The sequence below is a fragment of the Odontesthes bonariensis genome, chromosome 21, assembly GCF_027942865.1.
Source record: "Odontesthes bonariensis isolate fOdoBon6 chromosome 21, fOdoBon6.hap1, whole genome shotgun sequence".
Lineage (NCBI taxonomy): Eukaryota > Metazoa > Chordata > Actinopteri > Atheriniformes > Atherinopsidae > Odontesthes > Odontesthes bonariensis.
In genome coordinates this window covers 6,613,081-6,633,789 of record NC_134526.1, presented here as the reverse complement: position 1 = coordinate 6,633,789, position 20,709 = coordinate 6,613,081, and the positions used below count along the sequence as shown (strand labels likewise).

General features: G+C 40.9%; 2 protein-coding genes and 8 non-coding genes across 10 annotated transcripts in view; 4 read left to right on the top strand and 6 right to left on the bottom strand.

Annotated features, from left to right (window-relative positions):
• The window catches only part of LOC142372084 (LIM and SH3 domain protein 1-like), a 28,501-nt gene extending 25,732 nt beyond the window's left edge, over positions 1–2,769 (bottom strand). Inside the window, exon 1 of the mRNA XM_075454871.1 lies at positions 2,459–2,769. Within this exon, the coding sequence (XP_075310986.1) occupies positions 2,459–2,527 (69 nt within the window). The 5' untranslated portion in view covers positions 2,528–2,769. The remainder of the gene's footprint in view (positions 1–2,458) is intronic.
• Positions 2,770–3,339: 570 nt separating this feature from the next.
• Positions 3,340–20,211, bottom strand: LOC142371199 (plexin domain-containing protein 1-like). The gene is made up of 14 exons (XM_075453813.1): positions 20,009–20,211; positions 13,138–13,292; positions 12,728–12,871; positions 7,073–7,142; positions 6,848–6,970; positions 6,641–6,759; positions 6,435–6,534; positions 6,258–6,353; positions 6,058–6,139; positions 5,917–5,977; positions 5,038–5,149; positions 4,906–4,941; positions 4,665–4,822; positions 3,340–4,242 (listed from the first exon to the last, which is right to left on the bottom strand). Exons 1-14 carry the CDS (start codon positions 20,085–20,087, stop codon positions 4,129–4,131), a joined length of 1,449 nt encoding a protein of 482 aa, XP_075309928.1. The 5' UTR covers positions 20,088–20,211; the 3' UTR covers positions 3,340–4,128.
• On the top strand, positions 8,172–8,243 carry trnac-gca (transfer RNA cysteine (anticodon GCA)). The gene has a single exon. It is a non-coding gene; the product is annotated as a tRNA-Cys (tRNA).
• trnac-gca (transfer RNA cysteine (anticodon GCA)) lies at positions 8,710–8,781 on the bottom strand. Its single transcript has one exon. It is a non-coding gene; the product is annotated as a tRNA-Cys (tRNA).
• On the top strand, positions 8,920–8,991 carry trnac-gca (transfer RNA cysteine (anticodon GCA)). The gene has a single exon. It is a non-coding gene; the product is annotated as a tRNA-Cys (tRNA).
• On the bottom strand, positions 9,852–9,923 carry trnac-gca (transfer RNA cysteine (anticodon GCA)). Its single transcript has one exon. It is a non-coding gene; the product is annotated as a tRNA-Cys (tRNA).
• trnac-gca (transfer RNA cysteine (anticodon GCA)) lies at positions 10,062–10,133 on the top strand. The gene has a single exon. It is a non-coding gene; the product is annotated as a tRNA-Cys (tRNA).
• trnac-gca (transfer RNA cysteine (anticodon GCA)) lies at positions 10,427–10,498 on the bottom strand. Its single transcript has one exon. It is a non-coding gene; the product is annotated as a tRNA-Cys (tRNA).
• trnac-gca (transfer RNA cysteine (anticodon GCA)) lies at positions 10,637–10,708 on the top strand. Its single transcript has one exon. It is a non-coding gene; the product is annotated as a tRNA-Cys (tRNA).
• trnac-gca (transfer RNA cysteine (anticodon GCA)) lies at positions 11,378–11,449 on the bottom strand. The gene has a single exon. It is a non-coding gene; the product is annotated as a tRNA-Cys (tRNA).
• Positions 20,212–20,709: the final 498 nt, after the last annotated feature.

Sequence of the window (20,709 nt, the reverse complement as noted above, 5' to 3'; positions counted from 1 at the left end):
ATCTTACAGAGCTAAACGCTAGCCATACATGTGAAAGATTGAGTCCAAAATGTGTGCGACACATCAAACAAATAAAGAAATAAAGTGATCTTCAATCAAGTAATATCAAACTTCATGAATCCAAGGCCAACCGTCTTTCTGCAGTTAATTCTGCGAATTAAAAACAGCTTTCCTAAACTTCTGAGTCTGTGAGAAAATAATCATCACCAGTACTGAAACACATCTTTAAAAGCAAAAAGAATAGTTTGTTTTTCATACTTACTGATTAAAAGATGAGCTGCCAGAACAAATGCATTAGCTTATCAAATTATTTATAGAGATTTGAAATGGTAACTCATGTTCCACCTTGAAGCTGGGCACAGTACCTAATGAGCTACACCGTGGCGATACATATGTCAGATTAAAACATGAATAAATAAAGAGTGTCTTCACATGTAGTTTATACAAAATGCAGACAGCATGGAGTAATACCACACACACACACACAGAGTGTTTCAGTTTCAAGTCTGGCCCCTCTACACAGACGCTCAATTCATATTTTTCTGCTCAAAAAGCTGAAAAATCACACAAATCACTGTGCACCTCCACATGTACGTCATCAAAAAGTACTTTCTTGTTACAAGTTTCACTTGCTGTCCTCAGATGAAGCTACAGAACGTTCCTCTGATAAGATACGGTCCCGATACATGAGCTCAGCACTCATTTTATGAGCCAACAAGAGCCTCAACCAAAATTCACTTCCTGTCTTCATGTGTGCACAGCTACACTCGGCTCCTGCTGAGCCCAGCCCTTTCATATGTACCGGAACGGAGCAGACAAACAAGTCTCTGTGGTTCTGTGCCTCTCCGGCTCTCGTAGAAAAAGCCTGTCAGGTAAAGGTATATGTTGGTGGAATACTAATAGTTAAGTGGCAAGACCCTCAGACTGCCTGTTTTCCCAAAGCAGGGCAGAGCACATGGAAAAATGCTCAGCCAACTTAGCCTCGGCCGCTTTGAACAAACGAGAATGGCAAAGGGAGGAAAAGGGAGGTTGTTTTGGTGCGCCTGGAGGGGTGAACGCTGATGCAGAGTGGCAGCAAAGACACATGGTAGGCTACGTTGCTTTGCCTGGTTCAGAAGGGGGAGATCGCACAGCAGGCCGCTGACTGAGCACACTTTATGGGAGTGTCTATCTGCTGGAATGCACTCTGCTTTAGGGCAGATTCCAGCGCACATTTAGGCTGCACTTGTGGCAATTAGATTCGTATAAATGCCAGCCGAACATGTCTAATGTGCTTCCTAATGCTGGATTTCTTGGGCACGGAGAGCGGTTTTTGAGGTAAATCAATTCCAGTTCAGAGCGCAATGGGAAAACATTAAATACATCCATGCAGTAGATAAGTAATGCATCCAGTCAGGAGCCGATTTTACTTTAGATTAAGTGCTTTCTCCACCTTCCTTGTCCGTCAGCCCTGGCAGATAAGCATATCTCAACAGGGATTGATTTTCAATAGTCATTGAGTCATATTGGACAAATTATCTTCCTACTCCAAGTCCTGCTTTGGTTTTAAAAGATATATACAGTTGCTGTTATACGTATGCAAAGCAAAGAGACCCCACCCAGGTACAGATGTTAAGTATGGTCCATGAAAGTTACAGTTTTAAAAAAAAAATTGTAATAGTTACTGACTGGTAACAAGACGCAAGGCACCAGTTTTACCTTTGCTTGGCACTTACCTTTGAATTACTGATCTCCACAGAGAAACAAAGGGTCAAATTGATGAGATTACCACCTTGACTGAGATTAGGCGTGTGTTTTTGGGGTAAAAGTAAACCAGCCAGTGTAGTTAATCGTCCCTGATTTGGATTAACCAGCGAATTGGACACCGACCTGCCCAAGTCAGTCCACGCTGTCGTGAGCAGTTTTGAACACGAGAAAATGGCTTCATTTTTGGTTTAAAGTCACGTATCGCTTGGCATTTACAAAGAAAATGCCTCAGCTTTGAGAGCAGGACTCTTGTCGAGAGGTCAGAAACCGCTTTGAATCCGCTCTCTTGAAAGCAAAGGTGCCAGCCAGGCCCAGGCCAGGCTTGGCTGTCGGAAGCTCTGTGAGGCGCCGCTTTAGGGTAAACCAACACCAAAGACTTGAGGCAGTCTCATTAAAAAAAAAAATAAGATGCTGTCTTTCTTCTTCTTTCTTTTAAAAAATAAATAAATAATTATTTGTATGACAGCGCTCGAAAGCAGCTTCAGACCACGCTGTTGTGCCATCGCAATTTCAGACGTTAGCTAGCTGCTAGCTTGACCGAGCTAGCGAAATACCTGTTCAGTTGGGTTGATCAATTCATTCACAAAAATACATGAAAGGTTCAGTTTTAGGACAGCAGAAATGAGCTCGGCAGCGGTACGAAACGAGGAAAGTGTATTTGAGTTACTCCACGAAGGAAATAAAACACAAAAATAGGTTTTCGTGTTCTTACCTTGTCCAGACAATTCACTTTTTCCGTGGGGTAAACGACTAGATTACATCTGCTACACAACGGATTCATGTTGGAGGAATGCTCTTCTAGCTAGTTAGCACAGAAACCGCCGATGATACTGATTGTAGCTGTGCGCGGTCGAGTAAGCACTTAAAAATCAGATATAGTGTGCGATTAAGATCAGGAGCGAACCAATACCGATATAATTGTACGTAGCAAATCCAGGAGATTGTTGTTGTAGCCGCACAGCTGGCTGTCAGTCCACTAACCAGACACGGAAAGCGCGCTCCCGCTGCCCCCTCTCCCTCGAACGCGCGTGTCCGAGCAGAGAGGAAAGATGTAGTGTGGGAGGTTTCTTTCTTCTTCTTTTTTTTTCAAATCTTTTTGAACACTGATATTATTATTTACAATGAGGAATTTGACAGGTTGTGCACTTTGTTTTTTCACGCTTTGTTTAAAAAAAAAAAATTAAAATCAGCAACATTTTCTCGGTTTTTGTAGAGGAGATCCAGTCGAGTCCAATGAGTCCACTGTCCTCGATATATCTGTGCTTGCATAGCAAACTCATGTGATCATCTCGCAGGTTTTTGGAGCTTTACCAATTCAATGCTTTCCAAATCACATTTTTACACATCTGCCACGTTCACTGCGTGTCCTGCTTTGGTGTCCATGTGATGCATTTTGTTAGGGCGCCACCTTCTGGCTAAAGTTGCTCTGCTCCCCAACGTGTGGCGGCTCCAGGTCATTTTTTACAATAGATAACAACATTTTATGAAAATGCACCACATCAACCAAACACAAAACAAAAATATTTTATTGGAGTAAAAGAAAATGACCTGTAAACAGACATTTTTAAATCCAGTTTAAAAACATTTCTGCACGCTATCTTTTAACTTATCTAGACTGTTGCTTGTTATTAAATTCATTTAAATGATTTTATTTGTTTCTCTTTATATTCTTTTATGTATTTGTAATGCTTCTTCCACTCCCTGCTGCAATGCTTTTATTTTATGTGAAGCACTTTGAATTGTTTGTACATGAAATGTGCTATACAAATAAATTTGATTTGATAAAACAAGAGGATTTCCCTGTTTTAAGTGACACTTAATCTGCCACTCACATGTGTGCATCAAACTGTGCTATTTTAAAGCATTACATTACATCACATCACATTACGGTCATTTTGCAGACGCTTTCATCCAAAGTGACTTCCAATAAGTGTGTTCCACATCGGTAGGCAAAAGAAATTCAGGTCACAAGAAATCATAAGTGCATTTCCTTCCAAAACCAAACAGCTAAGAGCATAAGTAGTGCTAGAGTAAGTGCGGTAAGTTAGGTACTTTGACAAATGGGAAGACAATTTTAGAAAACAAAGACAATTTAGGAAACAAATAAGTGCGTAAGGAGCTAGGACAAAACAGGTGATGTCGTAAGAGGGCGGATCTGGGTGATGTTTCCTTAGGATATGGGTTTTCAGCCTGCGGCGAAAGATGGGCAGCGAAAAGTGAAACAACTACACAATTAAATGCAACATGAACTGGACCTGCTCCACAACATCTTTATTATGCGTCACAGACATTTAAACTAAAAGTAAAATGTAAATTTAGATTCGTATTGCTTGCAGAAACGACGAGCTTAAAGGCAAACATCTCTCGATCCGATTTGTGACTTCAGCATGGCCCAGCCTCAACAATGCTGTATTTTTCATGACCTTCTCCTTCCACTTCTGTGTAACCAGGCTGTTGCTTCTGAAACTTCAAGGAAGGCCAGTGGCTCTTGCGTCTCTGCAACGGCAACGATTGATGAAAAAAACGTTTTATGATGTGGGCTTACTGTATCTGAGCATCAACTTGGCTTAAAGGGATAGTTCACCTCTTTTGACATGATACGAAGGGAGAGAAATTAGGGCCAAGCGATTGTGAGGTCTGACTTTTTCCTGAACAACGATTTTGTGATGCAAATGTATTACTCTTTTGAACGCATATTGTTTTGAGAAGCAAAACGCTTTATTTTTTAAACCCCAGCCAACTAGCCGGACTACCTTCGTCAACACCAAAACGAGGCTGGAACTCGGCTCACAGGACGCAGCAGGGGGTAAGAAAATGTTCATAAATTATATGGCTAAAATGGGATGTCATACAGCTTCATGTCAAAAGAGGCGAACTATCCCTTTAAGTCAGGGGTGCAGGGGACAATTAGAGCTCACCTGGATGAGGTAAAGCGATGATGCAGCAGTTGGATGGCAGTTGATGTAAAGAGCAACAAGTATCAGAGCCAAGAGCAGCACCAGAGCAGCTGCGATACCAGCTATCACGCCGATGTCAGACAACCCTTTAGTCTTGGTTGACGAATCTGTTTTCACATCTGCAGTCAAGATGGAGACGCATGATTATAACTCCAAACTAAAAGCTTGAGAATAATTGTTTCCACGACCAGCGCAGACTCACCACTGCCAGTCTTGAATATGTGACGTTTAGCGTCATCTGAAAAACACAAAGGATTTTCGGTTCTTTTGTTCTAAACCCACAACATAATGTATTTTTAATTGAGAATATTGGATAGTTTCATTGTGTTTTCACCATCATTTTCACAGCCTTTTTGAAGAGGAGTCATAGACGCCGTGTCCGCTGTCTCTGGAGAGCCAGTGGAGCTGTCGTCCCTCAAGTAATCATCACAGGTCGCCTCTTTGCTCTGCACAATAAACATTGAGTTTATATCCAAATTAAAGGTTTCCTCTCCCAAAAAGACCAGGAGAAACTCATCCATGCATTCATCTCCAGTAGACTCGATTACTGTAATGCTCTTTTAACTGGACTTCCCACAAAGAGCATTAAACATCTGCAGCTCATCCAGAACGCTGCTGCTGGAGTTTTAACCCGGACTAAGAGATCTGAACACATCACAGCAGCTTTAAAGTCTTTACACTGGCTTCCAGTCAGTCACAGAATAGATTTTAAAAGCCTGCTGATGGTTTACAATCTGTGATCTGTTCAGAGAATATAAACCCAGCAGAGCTCTTAGATCCAAGGACTCAGGTCAGCTGGTCCAGTCCAGAGTCCAGACTAAACATGGAGAAGCAGCATTTAGCTGTTATGCTGCAAACAAGTGGAACAAACTGCCAGTGGAGATTAAACTTTCACCAAATGGAGACATTTTTAAATCCAGGTTAAAAACATTTCTTTTCTCATGTGTCTGTGCATGAAATCTGCACGATATCTTTGAATTTATCTGGACTGTTGCTTGTTTTTAAATTCAATTAAATCATTTTATTTGTTTCTCTTTATATTCTTTTATGTATTTTTAATGCTTCTTACACTCCCTGCTGCAATGCTTTTATTTTATGTAAAGCACTTTGAATTGTTTTGTACATGAAATGTGCTATACAAATAAATTTGATTAGATTTTGATCAAAAGACATGGAAGTGTAAAATAATTAGATGTCAATTCTCCAGCTCTACCTCGTCCGAGCAGGCGTAGTCCAACCATTCTTGTCTGTGTCGATCCATGCCATCCGAGCACCTGCAACACAACGTTGGTGTGAAACAGAGGGTGGAACTACGCTGTGACGCTGTGGGTTTTCCAAAAGACGTCCCACTCACCTCTGGAGAACGTTGCACCAACTGCAGCCGGAGGTTTGGTTGGATGAGAGGCAGAGCTCACAGCTGTCATGCAGAAGGCAGGCTGCACAGAGGAAGACAAGCACAACTCTAAATAATTACTGGAGATATTATTCTTTTATGGCTGAAACAAATCCTTTTTGTTGACTTTAAACTTCAAAGAGTCGAAGAGATTCACTGACTGGGAAGTGGTGTGAACTCGACTGCGGAGTAACCGGTTATCTTTGTCGTGTCTATCTCAACTCGATGGTACTCATAGATTGTTTGCTGAGCTGGATCTGAAGAAGAGATGAATAATTTTACACACAGTACGGGCTGAGGGATAATTATGTTCACAATAAATGACTGGTTTTAGCAACCTGCTGGTTTAGAAGATGGTGACGTGACCATGAAGGCGTCGGACAAACCGGCCTTCATGGGATGTTCAGCTGACCCGATCACATCTGATGGCAGAGGGATCTGGTGAGCAGAGAAAAGAAGATGTGCACAGTTATCAAATATGCAGAATTATGTGATCAGGGTTCAAAATGCTCCGAAAAGAGCACAACAGAGAGATGCATCTCACGTCTCGGTAGCTGAAAGTGATGGTCCCTGTTCTGTAAAGGGCAGCCTGAAATGTAAACGCGCCCTCTGACTCTTTGCCTGCGAGTCTGACCCTCTCCCACTGGACAACAAACACCTCTCCTGGAAAAAAAAAAAAAGCCCAACAAGAATCAAACAGTTGGAAAATACAAGTGACAACAAAGTGTGAGGATTTCAGGTGGTGTTGTACCGTTATCCAGGTATTGTACAGTGGATTCTTTTGAGTAGCTGGGGTCAAAATTAGCCATTAGAGGGGCAATGTACTGCGTGGTGGTCAGCATACGGTGGGTGACATCCCCTGTAAAGATGAACCCTGAAAAGGCCCAAATGGAAAAACATGTTAGCCTCGACTGATGCAAAACATGGCGTGTGCAGGAAAGGTCACTTCAGCATTTCTTAGGTAATCGCATTGTACCTCCTGTTGCTATGGTGATCTGCCGCAGGTAATGTCCGTAAAAAGGGAAGTCAAAAGACAGGGCAACCCTCTGCAGAGAGAAAAGATGCAAACAGACACTCTGAGAAGAAGTAGCACTTAAAGAACGTTAAAGGGATAGTTCGCCTCTTTTGACATGAAGCTGTATGACATCCCATATTAGCAACATCATTTATGAACATCTTCTTACCCCCTGCTGCGTCCTGTGAGCAGAGTTCCAGCCTCGTTTTGGCGTTGACGAAGGTAGTCCGGCTAGTTGGATGTCATACAGCTTCATGTCAAAAGAGGCGAACTATCCCTTTAAATTCATACAGTTCTGCAGACTGAAGACCATTGTTTGGGTTGAGAGTCGTGCAAAGCATCCTTATGAACTCTTCAAAACAGAGCCAAAAGGTTTGAGCTGTACACTGAGATATATAATGAAGATACTTGAGTGTTTGGGAACACAGCTTCAGCAGCTGTAACTTATCACATGGAGACTAAAACTGACAACAACAACTCGTAGACAGGAAGAGGAGAGCTTGATTAATGTTACTATCTATAAGAGCTGGCAGCTCACTCCCTGAGACGCTGTAAAGGATGGATGTCCACAGTCCCATAAGAAATAACAAACGAGCCGCACAGTTAAATAAACAGCCTGCAGGACACGGTGTAATACCTTCTCCTCATGCTGTAGTTATGGGCTTGTCCTCTTTTACTGGCAGTGGGAACAGATTTAATCTGCTTCTTTAACAGATGGAAAACCCTGTTTAAGAGCACCCTGTAAACCTTGTTTAAAAATACAACTTTTGGTGTAAAACAGCTTTTCTGTCACTTCATTACAGCCTTTATTGTGAGAAACAGACATCTTTCTTTTGTAAAAGATATAAAACAATGTTTCACAAAACAGATATTGTAAAACAAAAGAAAGGTGAGTTTTGTTTTTCACAGAAAACGATGCCTGTAGGCCTCTTTTAGGACATTTATTTCAGTTTTGTCCTTGATCAAAGACGGTTAAGTTTATATGTATAACTCATTTTGTCTTTACAGTGGAGCAGATAGCAGCGGTGGAAAAATTGCACAGGTAAATCACTTCAGAAAGGGGGGTATAGCTCAGTGGCAGAGCATTTGATTGCAGATCAAGAGGTCCTCAGTTCAAATCTGGGTGCCCCCTGGGTGCCCCCCTAGTTCACATATTGCTTATTTTCTATTTTGAGCTATTGCAGTAATCGTGTGGTGGAACATGGAAGAAAAGTTTACTGACAGACAGACAATGAGAGTTCATCCATATCGGTTTATAACAAAACTCATGGTGAGTTTTACAAGAAAACGTGGATTTTTCATGCCTGACTCTAACCCACAGCAGTGTGAAATATTAAACAACTGCTTTGCAATATTGTAATTGATGGGACATGAACTTAGGTGGCAGTCCATGGTGTAATATCCTGTCCAGGCTGCCCTCAGATACATTGATTTAATTGATCACTTCTCAACTTTAGTTCTACCAACAAATATCTACAGTGAAGCCTGTCCTTGCTTTAAACACTATATTTGTCTTTTTCTCAGTACTTAGAAAGTTTTCTCAACTCCTTTAAGTTTAAGCATTGACAAGATAACTAACCTGAAAGGGTCATAATTCCAGGGGGCACCCAGATTTGAACTGGGGACCTCTTGATCTGCAGTCAAATGCTCTACCACTGAGCTATACCCCCTTTGCACAACTACATGCATTCTATCAATGACTTCCTTTGTCTTAACATTGGAAACTGATGGTCACTGCTTCTGCCTTATGGAACTTAACCATCAGATCATTGATTGGGAATCTATCTGTGCAGCTACAGCTGTGTAAGGGGGGTATAGCTCAGTGGTAGAGCATTTGACTGCAGATCAAGAGGTCCTCAGTTCAATTCTGGGTGCCCCCTGGAAGTACAACACTTTGATATTAGTTATCTTGTCACAGCTTAAACTTAAAGGAGTTGAGGAAACTTTACAAGATAAATGTCACCTTTGATAACATAAAGGCCGGCGCACACCTTTACGATGTCATCGTTTGTCGGGTGATCGGCATAACAATTCGGACAGTATTTGACACGCTTGCACGTCCGCCGCACACACTTGCACACTCTTTTGACCGAATGTTATCACATGACCGAAATAGGAAGCCACAAATCACGTGACTTTCAAACTGGAGGCAGCCATGTTTGTGTCGTAGTCGTCCAACGTGACTAAGTGCGCTATTCCCATTGGCTGTTTAAATAATCCTGCGCGATGACATGGGAACAGAGACCGCACACACATACGATTGTATTCGGCACAAGGAAACTCCGTACGGAAATATCAAACATGTTTGATTTGATCCGATGAAACGACAAACGACAAAATCGTTTGTCGGCTGCTACCGCACACCTTTACGATTCCCATGCGAAGTCATCGGGCTGACAAAATCGTACACGAATCGTAAAGGTGTGCGCCGGCCTTAAGAAGTATCACCCTGCTTGTTTGAAAGCTGTATAGTTCCTAATATGGCCAAGCATCAGTGAAGCCTGTTTTAAATGTTTACTTTTTATAATTCCAGGGGGCACCTAGAATTGAACTGAGGACCTCTTGAGCTGCAGTTAAATGCTCTACCACTGAGCTATACACCCTTGATCTTAGAAACAATACAGCTTTCAAACAAGAAGGGTGACACTTCCTATGTAATCAAAGGTGACATTTAAATTAGAAGTTTTCTCAACTCGTTTAAGTATTGACAAGATAACTAACCTGAAAGTGTTATAATTTCAGGGGGCACCCAGAATTGAACTGAGGACCTCTTGATCTGCAGTCAAATGCTCTACCACTGAGCTATACCCCCCTTACACAGCTGTATGCATTTTATCAATAACTTTGTGTGTCTTAACATTGGAAACTGATGGTCACTGCTTCTGCCTTATGGAACTTAACCTTCAGATTATTGATTGGGAATCTATCTGTGCAGCTACAGCTGTGTAAGGGGGGTATAGCTCAGTGGTAGAGCATTTGACTGCAGATCAAGAGGTCCTCAGTTCAATTCTGGGTGCCCCCTGTAATTATAACACTTTGATATTAGTTATCTTGTCAAAGCTTAAACTTAAAGGAGTTGTGAAAACTTTACAAGTTAAATGTCACCTTTGATAACATAAAGGCCAGCGCACACCTTTAAGGTTGCATCGTTTGTCGGGTGATGGGCATAACACTTCCTATGTAATCAAAGGAGACATTTAACTTAGAGAAGTGACCAATTAAATCAATGTATCTAAAGGCAATTTAGAAAGTTTTCTCAACTCCTTTAAGTTTCAGCATTGACAAGATAGCTAGAAGTGGAAGTGTCATAATTCCAGGGGGCACCCAGAATTGAACTGAGGACCTCTTGATCTGCAGTCAAATGCTCTACCACTGAGCTATACCCCCCTTACACAGCTGTATGCATTTTATCAATAACTTTGTGTGTCTTAACATTGGAAACTGATGGTCACTGCTTCTGCCTTATGGAACTTAACCTTCAGATTATTGATTGGGAATCTATCTGTGCAGCTACAGCTGTGTAAGGGGGGTATAGCTCAGTGGTAGAGCATTTGACTGCAGATCAAGAGGTCCTCAGTTCAATTCTGGGTGCCCCCTGGAATTATGACAATGTGTAAAAAGCAAACATTTAAAACAGGCTTTTGCTGATGATTGGCCATATCAGGAACTGTTCAGCTTTCAAACACGCAGGGTGACACTTCTTATGTAATCAAAGGTGACATTTACCTTTTCTCAACTCTTTTAAATTGAAGCATTGACAAGATAACTAACCTGAAAGTGTCATAATTAAGGGGGCACCCAGATCCATGGAGTTGATCAATTAAATCAATGTATCTAAGGGCAGCCTGGACAGGATATTACACCATGGACTGCCACCAAAGTTCATGTCCCATCAATTACAATATTGCAAAGCAGTTGTTTAATATTTCACACTGCTGTGGGTTAGAGTCAGGCATGAAAAATCCATGTTTTCTTATAAAACTCACCATGAGTTTTGTTATAAACCCATATGGATGAGCTCTCATTGTCTGTCTGTCAGTAAACTTTTCTTCCATGTTCCACCACACGATTACTGCAATAGTTCAAAATAGAAAATAAGCAACATGTGAACCAGGATGCTTGTCCATATCAGGAACTATACAGCTTTCAAACAAGCAGGGTGACACTTCCTATGTTATCAAAGGTGATATTTAACTTGGAAAGTTTTCTCAACTCGTTTAAGTTTAAGCATTGAGAGAATAACTAACCTGAAAGTGTCATAATTCAAGGGGGCACCCAGAATTGAACTGAGGACCTCTTGATCTGCAGTTAAATGCTCTACCACTGAGCTATACCCCCAAACAATGGGACACATTCTGATACAGAACAATTTGCCCCCAGTTGAACTCTGGGTGCTCACTGACTGAGTAATGATGGTAGATGCAATATTTATCGTAACCTCCACAAAGAAAAGCAGCACTGGTGAATCTATCCCAATGCATTGTGCACTCCTTCAGATTAAAAACTGAATGAGCGTACAAGTTGTGGTGGCATTTAATGGTGAAATAGCAGATTGCAGATCTATGACTTGCTTTGTATTGACTTTGGAGCCGAGCTTTGTACTTAATGTTGCCCACAAACTGTTAGACCACACTCAATGACTGCTCAGTCTACTAATATAAGAAATACGAAAGTATATCAGGGTTATACACAGGGCAGACACTAAATTAAAACTGAGGTTCAATGTTCCAGTCGAAAGGACTTTTAGGACTGTGTCCGTGATTCGTATTCAAAATTAAGTAATTAAGTGATCCCATGCTTCTAAGGTAAGAAGAAAGCTCTCTGCATCCCTTCATCACAGTTTTCAGGTATAAGAAACAGACATCTGAGTGGCTTTTTTACCCTGATTATCGTGCACATTTAGTTGATCTGGCTGGACTTGATCTGCGATGGACATCTTTCTTCTGTTAAACATGGAATATCTGGATTCCATGTCAACATTTTTAAACCTTTTAAAGCACAGAGGGTCAGTGCTCTGGCTACAAGGAACTACTCCCAGACAGTATTTTTTTAAATTTGCAGGAAAACTGAGCACAAAACAAAAAGTTAATGACTTAAGAATTACTCTTAGAGGCGTGGATTTATATCAGGGTATAGCTCAGTGGTAGATTTGAATTTGGGAGCTCTTCAGCTGTGCATATCTGATATATCACAATATGAATTAATCATTTTTTCAAATCAATTATTCCCAAAGAAAGCGCACTTATATGGAAGTTTTTCCTGTGCCATCAGAGTTTGAATACGAATTTCTAATATTGATTTTTTACAGCATCAAAATCAGACTTTGAATTTGAAAAACCAACAGTGTAAAAAAAAAAATTCAACTTCGAAAAAAAAATTCAGTGGAATTTTTTTTTTCCACTGAAGTTTTTGAAGTTTAATTTTTTTAATTAAATTTTTTGAAGTTGAATATTTTTCCACAGAATTTTTATTTAGATGTTGAATTTTTTTGCACTGATTTTTTTTTTTAGAAATTGATTTTTTTTTGGACACTGTTGGTTTTTCAAATTCAAAGTCTGATTTTGATGCTGTACAAATTCAATATTCAATAATAATACACTTCTGTGTGAGACTCACCACGGCCTGTTTGTATGAATTTGACAGGATTCCGTGCATTCTAACTTGGCCATGTCGGACATCGCTCATGTCGACCCACAGGTCCTGTGTGCGCTGGTCCTCCGGGCCAAAGCTTTGCCAAGCGTAGTACTTGCCAGAATCCTCCTTTCAGACAGAAAAACACCAAAGATCAGAGGTTTGTAAAGGCAGGCGTGCTCAGAGAGTGTGTCACCGAGGATTCACTATAAACACGCTTAAGTCATAGGCTGTTTAATGATTTTCCAAGTTTTGGTAGAAGTGTAAATGTTTCTTTCCAAAAGAGGGCAGTGTTTAACTCAAACTTAAACAAACACATCAGCTTGCAGGCCAAAGTCATAATAAATGCCTGAAAGCATTACAGTCATAAGAAACACTGTGGTTGCAGCGCTCACCACTACACGTGTCATGTTGTCTGGCAGCGTGTTGATTTTTACTCCTCCACCCAGAACTGCCCTGCTTCTCCTGCTGTGGCCTGTGGATGATCTCTGGCCTCCGTCACCAAGAGCTGACTCCTCATGCTGCTGTGAGATCACGCTGAACCGATAATCTGCCGAAAGCAACGCACATCAGCGAGGGAAGTCAGTGTGTTGACATGAGCAATGACATCTGATTTCAGAATACAAATCTGCTGATTTCCAAGAACAGAAAGCACAATATTTGCAAAACATTTCAGATGTCAGTTGTATTTGAGCTCTCAAGCATGGTGTTTACAGTTGGGGTTTGCGTTCAGTTGCTCAGAGGAATGTGAAATTGCAATATGCGTTTGAACTTGTCCCTTACTCATGTCTGTTATTCATTGTTGAACGAAGACAGAAACAATACAAAATGCATTTATGGATGCCCAGAATGGACTATCAAAGCCGTTAATCAAAGGAAACCATATCTGGTAAGCAAACTGAGGTAGGGAGGCTTGCTTTCAAGCTTTGGGTGTTTTAATTTATGATTTGTCTCTTTTTCAAGCCACATGTTCCTTGTTTATGCTGGGTGCTTATTTTTGCACCATGCTATGATATTTATAGAGGGTGGTAAATGCATGACTGATGGTATGTTTATACTGACAGCAGTCCTTTGGACGTATTTTTCCTTACACAACCTGATGCAGCTTCACAAAAATGTCTCAATAAAGCTGCTATAAGTTATTTCTGTGGGTGAAATGATTAGTAAATAACCAGTCAATTCTTCATTTAAAGTTAGAAACCAAGTATGATAATGTGGGCTATTATTTACGTGCCACATGCTCTTTTTTGATAAGAGTTATAAAGTTGATCAATGTTGAATAAAGATGAACAAAAAATACATTGTTTATTGAAGAAGAATGCAATCTAAGGTAAATTCAGAAATTCAGTAACATGATTGGATATAAGAAAAGCATCCTAGAAAAAAATAAACTTAAATTCACTTCTCTGTGAAATGTTGGAATAGATCAAGAATTTAAGAACAATAGATATAAGGATATAATGGATATAAGGATTACATTACTAACTTTTTGGAGCTTTTTTTGTGCCTCTCAGAATCAAGGAAGGATTCTTAACACCTGTGACTTTAGCACACATGTCATCGAGCCAAGCTTTTGATCTTTTGAAGGACTTAATCCTTTGTACGGTGTAGTTTTAAGGATGCTTTTGCACATCATCGTCGTTCTCAAAGCACTCACATTCCTTTCATTCACGTTGGGGATGGCGCTGACTGAAAATGGACTGATGATGCCATCTGTATCTAATATATTTCTTTGTTCTCACCGTAGTTGTTCAGTGTTTAACTAAAATGTGTGTGTGTGTTTCATTTGCACAATGATAGAGCATTTGACAGCTGACCAAGCAGTAACCAGCTCTAATCTGGATGTCCTCTGCTTTATTTTTTAGAGATTGTAGGTTTATCATGTGACTAACAACAGAAGTGTTAAAACAGCTGACAGTAATGTCTCAGGTTGCCTTGTGTGCCAATCGGCAGTATAGCATGGTGTCGAGCCTGAAACCGTTCAGGACATGCAGCACTGGTGATTTAATGAAATCATAGATTGCTCACAAATTGCTAATTGTAATTGGCATAACTGTTCAGATATATTTGATAACTGCATTATTTAAACCAAAGAAGGAATCTGTAGGTGGAAATCTTCATAACTTCAGGGTATTGCTTGTTGGTAGAGAAACTGACTACAGATCAAGTAGGCTAATCCCTAGTTTAAATCTGGGTGCCCCCTCATTGCTTAAATTTGGCAAATATACTACCATTTGTAAAATAATCTAGCATAGGTGAAGCTGTTTGGTTGCATGCTTTTTTTCCATAAAGTGGACAACGGGTCTGCTAATCAACTATCAAACTGTTTCTATTGAAAAAAATATTGACAAAAAGCAAGTGAGTAGACATATTAAAAATTGAAATTCCAGATTGTCCTCTTTAGATTTCAAGATTAGGTGTGGGTTAGTGCAGAAACAAGACAAGAAAATAACCTACTAAGTTAGGCAATGTTCTGTATTTCATGTACAGACTACTCTCAACTGTTTGTTTAATAAAAACACAAAAATCTTTCAGGAATATTGCAGACTTAAGTTTACAACTCCAAAAATGATGATCCTTTGCATCACTCCTTACAATTTTTTATTATAAAACAGAAACATCTATCTATCTATCTATCTATCTATCTATCTATCTATCTATCTATCTATCAATCTAGCTAGCTAGCTAGCTACATAGCTGGCTCGCTGGCTGGCCTTTTTTGACAGTATGGGACACCGTAGTGACGTCAAACACCAGTCTATATAAACCCGAAGCGGCGCGAAGTTTTCACGGGGTGTCTCATCTAACCCTAAATGAGGGTCGCCTCCTGTACTGATGGTGTGCTGTTTTCTCGTTCCTGGCTTTCAGCAGACTACAGGAGGTCTGGAAGCAGCGCTGGGAATGTCTCCAAATGAAAAAAAAGCCGGGAAAATCACCCCGTCGTGCTCAGTTTCCTGCCTGAAACACCGCGAATATCCCGCCGTGGTCAGCTCGGCTGCCGCGAAGAGTTGGTCTCTGTTGCTCCGGTGCTTTCATGCGGGGAGTCTCCGCTGCTGAGCAGATTAAAACTGAGCGTGGTGAACCTGTCGGACCTGCAGTGGTCCGATGAGGAAGCCTAAGCTCAAACACGTGCTGGATTTCTGCTTGAAGTCGACCCTTTTCTTTGCATCTGTGTGAAAACGTCTTTATTTGCCCTGCAAGGTCATGCTAACGATAGCTAACACGGCTAAAAACATGGGTCCACCACCCAAAAGTTGCACCAAGCACCAAACTTAAGTTTAAAAACTGATCTTAGATCTTAGTCACTCACGTTTTAAAGCCTAATTAAGGACAGCTGAGCGCTCCCCACTCCCTGTCATTCTTTATGGCTTATTGTAATCAAACATTTACCAGATTTAAATTAAATAAAAAAACCCTCTTAACTGCACTGTAACAGATGTTCATTGTTAAAAAGAAAGCCTAGTTGAGACCCATTTCAGAGCATTATTCTTAAAGACATGGGATAATCATCAACAAAATCCAATTTAGAACATTAAACCTGACATTTTGCGTGGGCACTGGCACCCACTGGAGCTCCTCTTTTGCCAGTAACCTTTAGTTGATGTTGGTTCGATGCCTGCATTTCTCTTTCGAGTGTGGGAGGGGAACGCAAGTCTGTTAGTCCTTCAACTTTCTGCTGTGCCAAACCCCCGAGAGCTCAGACTGTGTGGGACACTGGCGAGGCCTGCTTTAAACATCACTGCGTGCACAAAATTACAGTACAACACTGATGTCTTCCACAGTCATCAAGTCTGCAATTTAACGAGTTATTGAAGTGTCGGTCCAAATTTCGTGACTTAAATCCATCCCTCCCTAGTTGAATTAAGGGATGTGTCAAAGTGTTTGTAGCAGATTGTGTATTATTGAAGCTGGATGTATGATTGCTGAGCAGCATGTCCGCCCTGTTAAGGCATCCATGAGGTAAGGGGAGAAAATGATGCCTGCATAGCTGTGTGGATGTCTGCCGTGCAGAGGATCAATCCTTTCTTATGAGAGCAGGGAGGAGCACGCATGCTGTATGTGAAGTCCTGACTTATGTCGAGTCATGTCATCATGACCACAAGCAGCGTAATTAAACTCAGTGGCAGAATATCAAATCATGGAGTCAGATTTTGGGTTGGCCGTCCAGTAAGAAGTCACGGAAGCTCGCTTTCTGCTTCAGATGATTGTTTACTTCAAAGTCTGATCTCTGCTTTTGCTGCCAGATATTTACCATTACCTGGATTTGCTCCAGAAGAGGAAATTAAATATGATATAAGTGTAACAAGGGTTAATTTGGCTTGTGTATAATTCCACAAAATTATTGTTTTAATTGTTTTTATGACATTGATAAGATTAGTCAGGTGGAATTTTGTTTTCTTTTTCTGTTTCTGTACATACTTTTATGGGGGAGCAACATTTGTGACAAAAGACACGGTCCCGCCAAAACTCTTCCTCTCTTTTGTGATGTTCGGTGAGGAAAGGTTGGAAAATAAAAAGACCTTCGAAAGAGCAGCAGTGTGGTCTCCATCCATTAACCATTAAAAACACAACGCAGAGGTTTCATACCGGTTGCATATATATAAAAAAATGTTTGCAATCTCCTGTTTCTACTAAGCTATTTTATCATTTTGAACTCTGAGTTTGTTTCCACAGCACAAACACTCACAAAAAAACAACAAATGTAACAAATCTATTCCAAGATTTCCTCATTTTAAATGTTTTACGTCCTTTGTAAATATAACTCTGGTCGTCTGCAATTACATCAACTGTGATGATCGATATTTGAACATGATCGATAAAGACGTTAATTCATCTAGTTTGATTTAACTTGTGCTGCTTTTATAGTTTTTGGGGATCTATCGTGTATAATAGGAAACAGTTTTTGATAATTTGTCAACATCGTAAAATTGCCATTTATGAAAAAGATCTCCCGCATGCAACAGGGAGAGGATTGCAACACAATACCGATGTGATGAATCAGTGACACCATTTGCACATCTGTTCTTCCTTTAGGAAAAAAGCACAGGGTTGTTTCAGCCTTGGTTTGAGGATAATGCCTGAGAATAGATAATGGCCTCTCTCTGTTCAATTATGGTCTTTAGCGGCTGCTCTGTGACAACATGTAAATACTGCTGATGGGTCAGAAAAATGAGTAAAGTTGTTATTTGCTAGTTTCAAACTCAGCAAGAGAATATAGATGAGGTTTGGATTTGGATTTGAGGTAAAAGAGGAAACGTTTCCTTAATGCACGGGCACTAAAAGGCCAGATGGCCTGAGAAGTGGCCTCTGCCAGGAGCTCCCAAACCTCAGCATTCGTCTGCCTTTTTCTGTGAGTGGTCAGCTCAGCCCGGTCAGGGGGGGACACACCCTTCCTGAGTAGAGCCTGGAGGAGTTGGCACGGACTCCTGACCATCACCCACAATAAAAACGTCTATAGTTCATTTCAAAGTGTGGCTGAAATGCAGATGCATTCTTCTCCCGTCTCACTTCACCAAAATAGTTTTTGCCCAAATTAAGACCCTTTTTGTCCTGACGTCCGTTGGCCTCAATTTGACAAGTGAAAGTAGAGATTTAGCTGAAGTCTCCCACTCCCATCAGATAGTGGAGATGTATTGTCTTCTGTGTATTTTGGCCGGTAACCGAGCTGCTGATGTACTACAACAGCAGTTCACCATGTTCATTTAGGATTTTACAGGGACCTCGTTTGAAAAACAACCCCAGAGAATCTTTTAAAAAGCCAAATGCAGTCCGTAACATCCCTCACAGAGACAACTCTTCGATCATGTCTTGTTAAGACAACACAAGTGTTCTGATTGTGTCATTTGTTTTTTTCCGAGGAGAAACCGACTGTCAGGATGGAGGAGACAGTTTTTCATTGTCTGATAAGTGAAATGAATGAATGAGAGAGTTCAGGACACAACTATGTCCCATCATGACATTCCAAGCACTCCATAATTGGAAGAATAAACTGTTTTTTGTTCTTCCCACTTTCCAAAAACACATGTATGTTTTGGTATTGCATGTCAAACATCTATTGAAATATTTGTCCGTCTGGGAGCCACAGAACATCGAGCGTATCAGTGGTTTTGTCTTACTAAACGATTTATGCCTGAATCCAAAGTGTCTGGATCACTTTTCAACAGGAGAGACAACCGGCCAAGCACTGAGGTCACTGTCGTGTGCACAGTTCACTTTCAGCTCGAGGCTGCTTTGTTTTCACAGTCTGGCTCAGATGGCGTCGACATCTCTCTTAGGACCAAAGTCATTTTTAAAAACTGAACTGTATATACGGTCGAGTGCCAAAGCAAATAAGAAAAAAAATGGGAAAGGGAAAGGAGGATTACTCTGGGTCAGTGCTGACAGCTGACCCCTCATGTTGCAGGCACCTCCTGCACAGTTCTCAGTTTTATATCCAACATATTCCCTGATGCACAACTCCCGAAACCCAGCGGCCATTGTTTACGCTGTTTTAATAAATCACAATTTCTGTACGGATCTATCAGAGAATTGAAAATGAATGACAAATTTGAATCCATTTGCAGACAGCCTGTTTACATCAGAAGTCACTGATCGGATAAATGGGAAGGCAAAAGAGGAATTATGTATTTCATTTCTCCAAAACAAAGCCTTTGAACGGAGAATAGCAGTAAACAGAAACTGATAACTCCATGCTCTGTCTCCAGCAGCCTCCCAAAAAATCTGTACCAGACTGTAGCTGCGAGGCAAGAAGAAAAACATGCCTAAATCTAATTTTAAACCTGAGACAGGCTGTTTGTGGGCTGTTGCTTAGGCTCAGATTCGTGCTTGTGGAATAGGGTATTTTTTATTGTGCACTTTATTCTAAAGGGCGCTTTTGTTCATTCACTTTTCTGCGTAAAAGTGGGAAAGGCATGCCGTTCCCATTTGCAGCTCCATAAAGATTCCAACAGAAGTTCTGTGGGTTAGAGCACATTAAAATAGAACACAAAGTGGCATCTGAATGCAAATTAATGAGGACGTTAACTGGCCCTTTAACTCCAGAGCAAATGGGCAAAGTGCTGTGGCTGACGATGAAAAACATTTCAAAACATTTCAAAACAACTGCAAAGGTTTGAAAGCATTAAATGCCAATACAGCAGGAGATGAAGGGTCAAGAAGCTGTAAGAAAGGCTGACACCAACATGCAGTCTGAAGCATCTGAATGCGTAAATCAGAGAGGAGGCGATGAGCAGAAGCAATGGTGGGTAGAAAACACACGCAGCTCACCTGTCTGCTGTTGAGCCCAAACTTTAGCCAGCTCTGTTTGGGAGAGACAGAGAAAAAGCATCACCAGACCGAAGCACATGTTGGACAAAAACTGTGTTTCCTTTGCTCCTGTTCTGTTCTTCCTCTTCTTCTCTTTCCAAAAAACAAATTTTCTCCCACTTCCACCAGTCGCTCTCTTCTTCCCTCTGAATCTTGCCCACTTCACACACCACCCTGTTTGTAACTACACCCCTTCTTTCCTCCTTCGGTGGTGGTGGTGGCAATCCTCTGTTGCCATGGTGATTACAAAAGCCAAAAAAAAAAAAAAACGTCAGCTGATGAGGATTTAGACCGGAGTAGAGAATTAAATTTCAAATTCATGCCCCATAATTGGCCTAAAAAAAAGGAGCCGTCCTCTTACTATTTTCATAAACTGTGAGATATTTCTCTGTGAGTGACCACAGCATCATTCAGAGAAACAAAAGTAAAATAAATATGAGAAGCAGCGGTGTGGCGCCCTCCTCCGTCCAAACCAGCTGTGTGGACACTTAGAAATCTGGCATCTGAGTTGAGACCAGGCTTGAAACCACTGTTATGCTCTTACACAATCCCCTTCAAAGCTGTTTATTGATCCTCTGAACATTGTATTTATGCTCTGACAGGGACATCCTGTTGTATCTTTTGTGGGAAAAAAAAGAAGTCTGTGTTGCAGTTTAATTTCC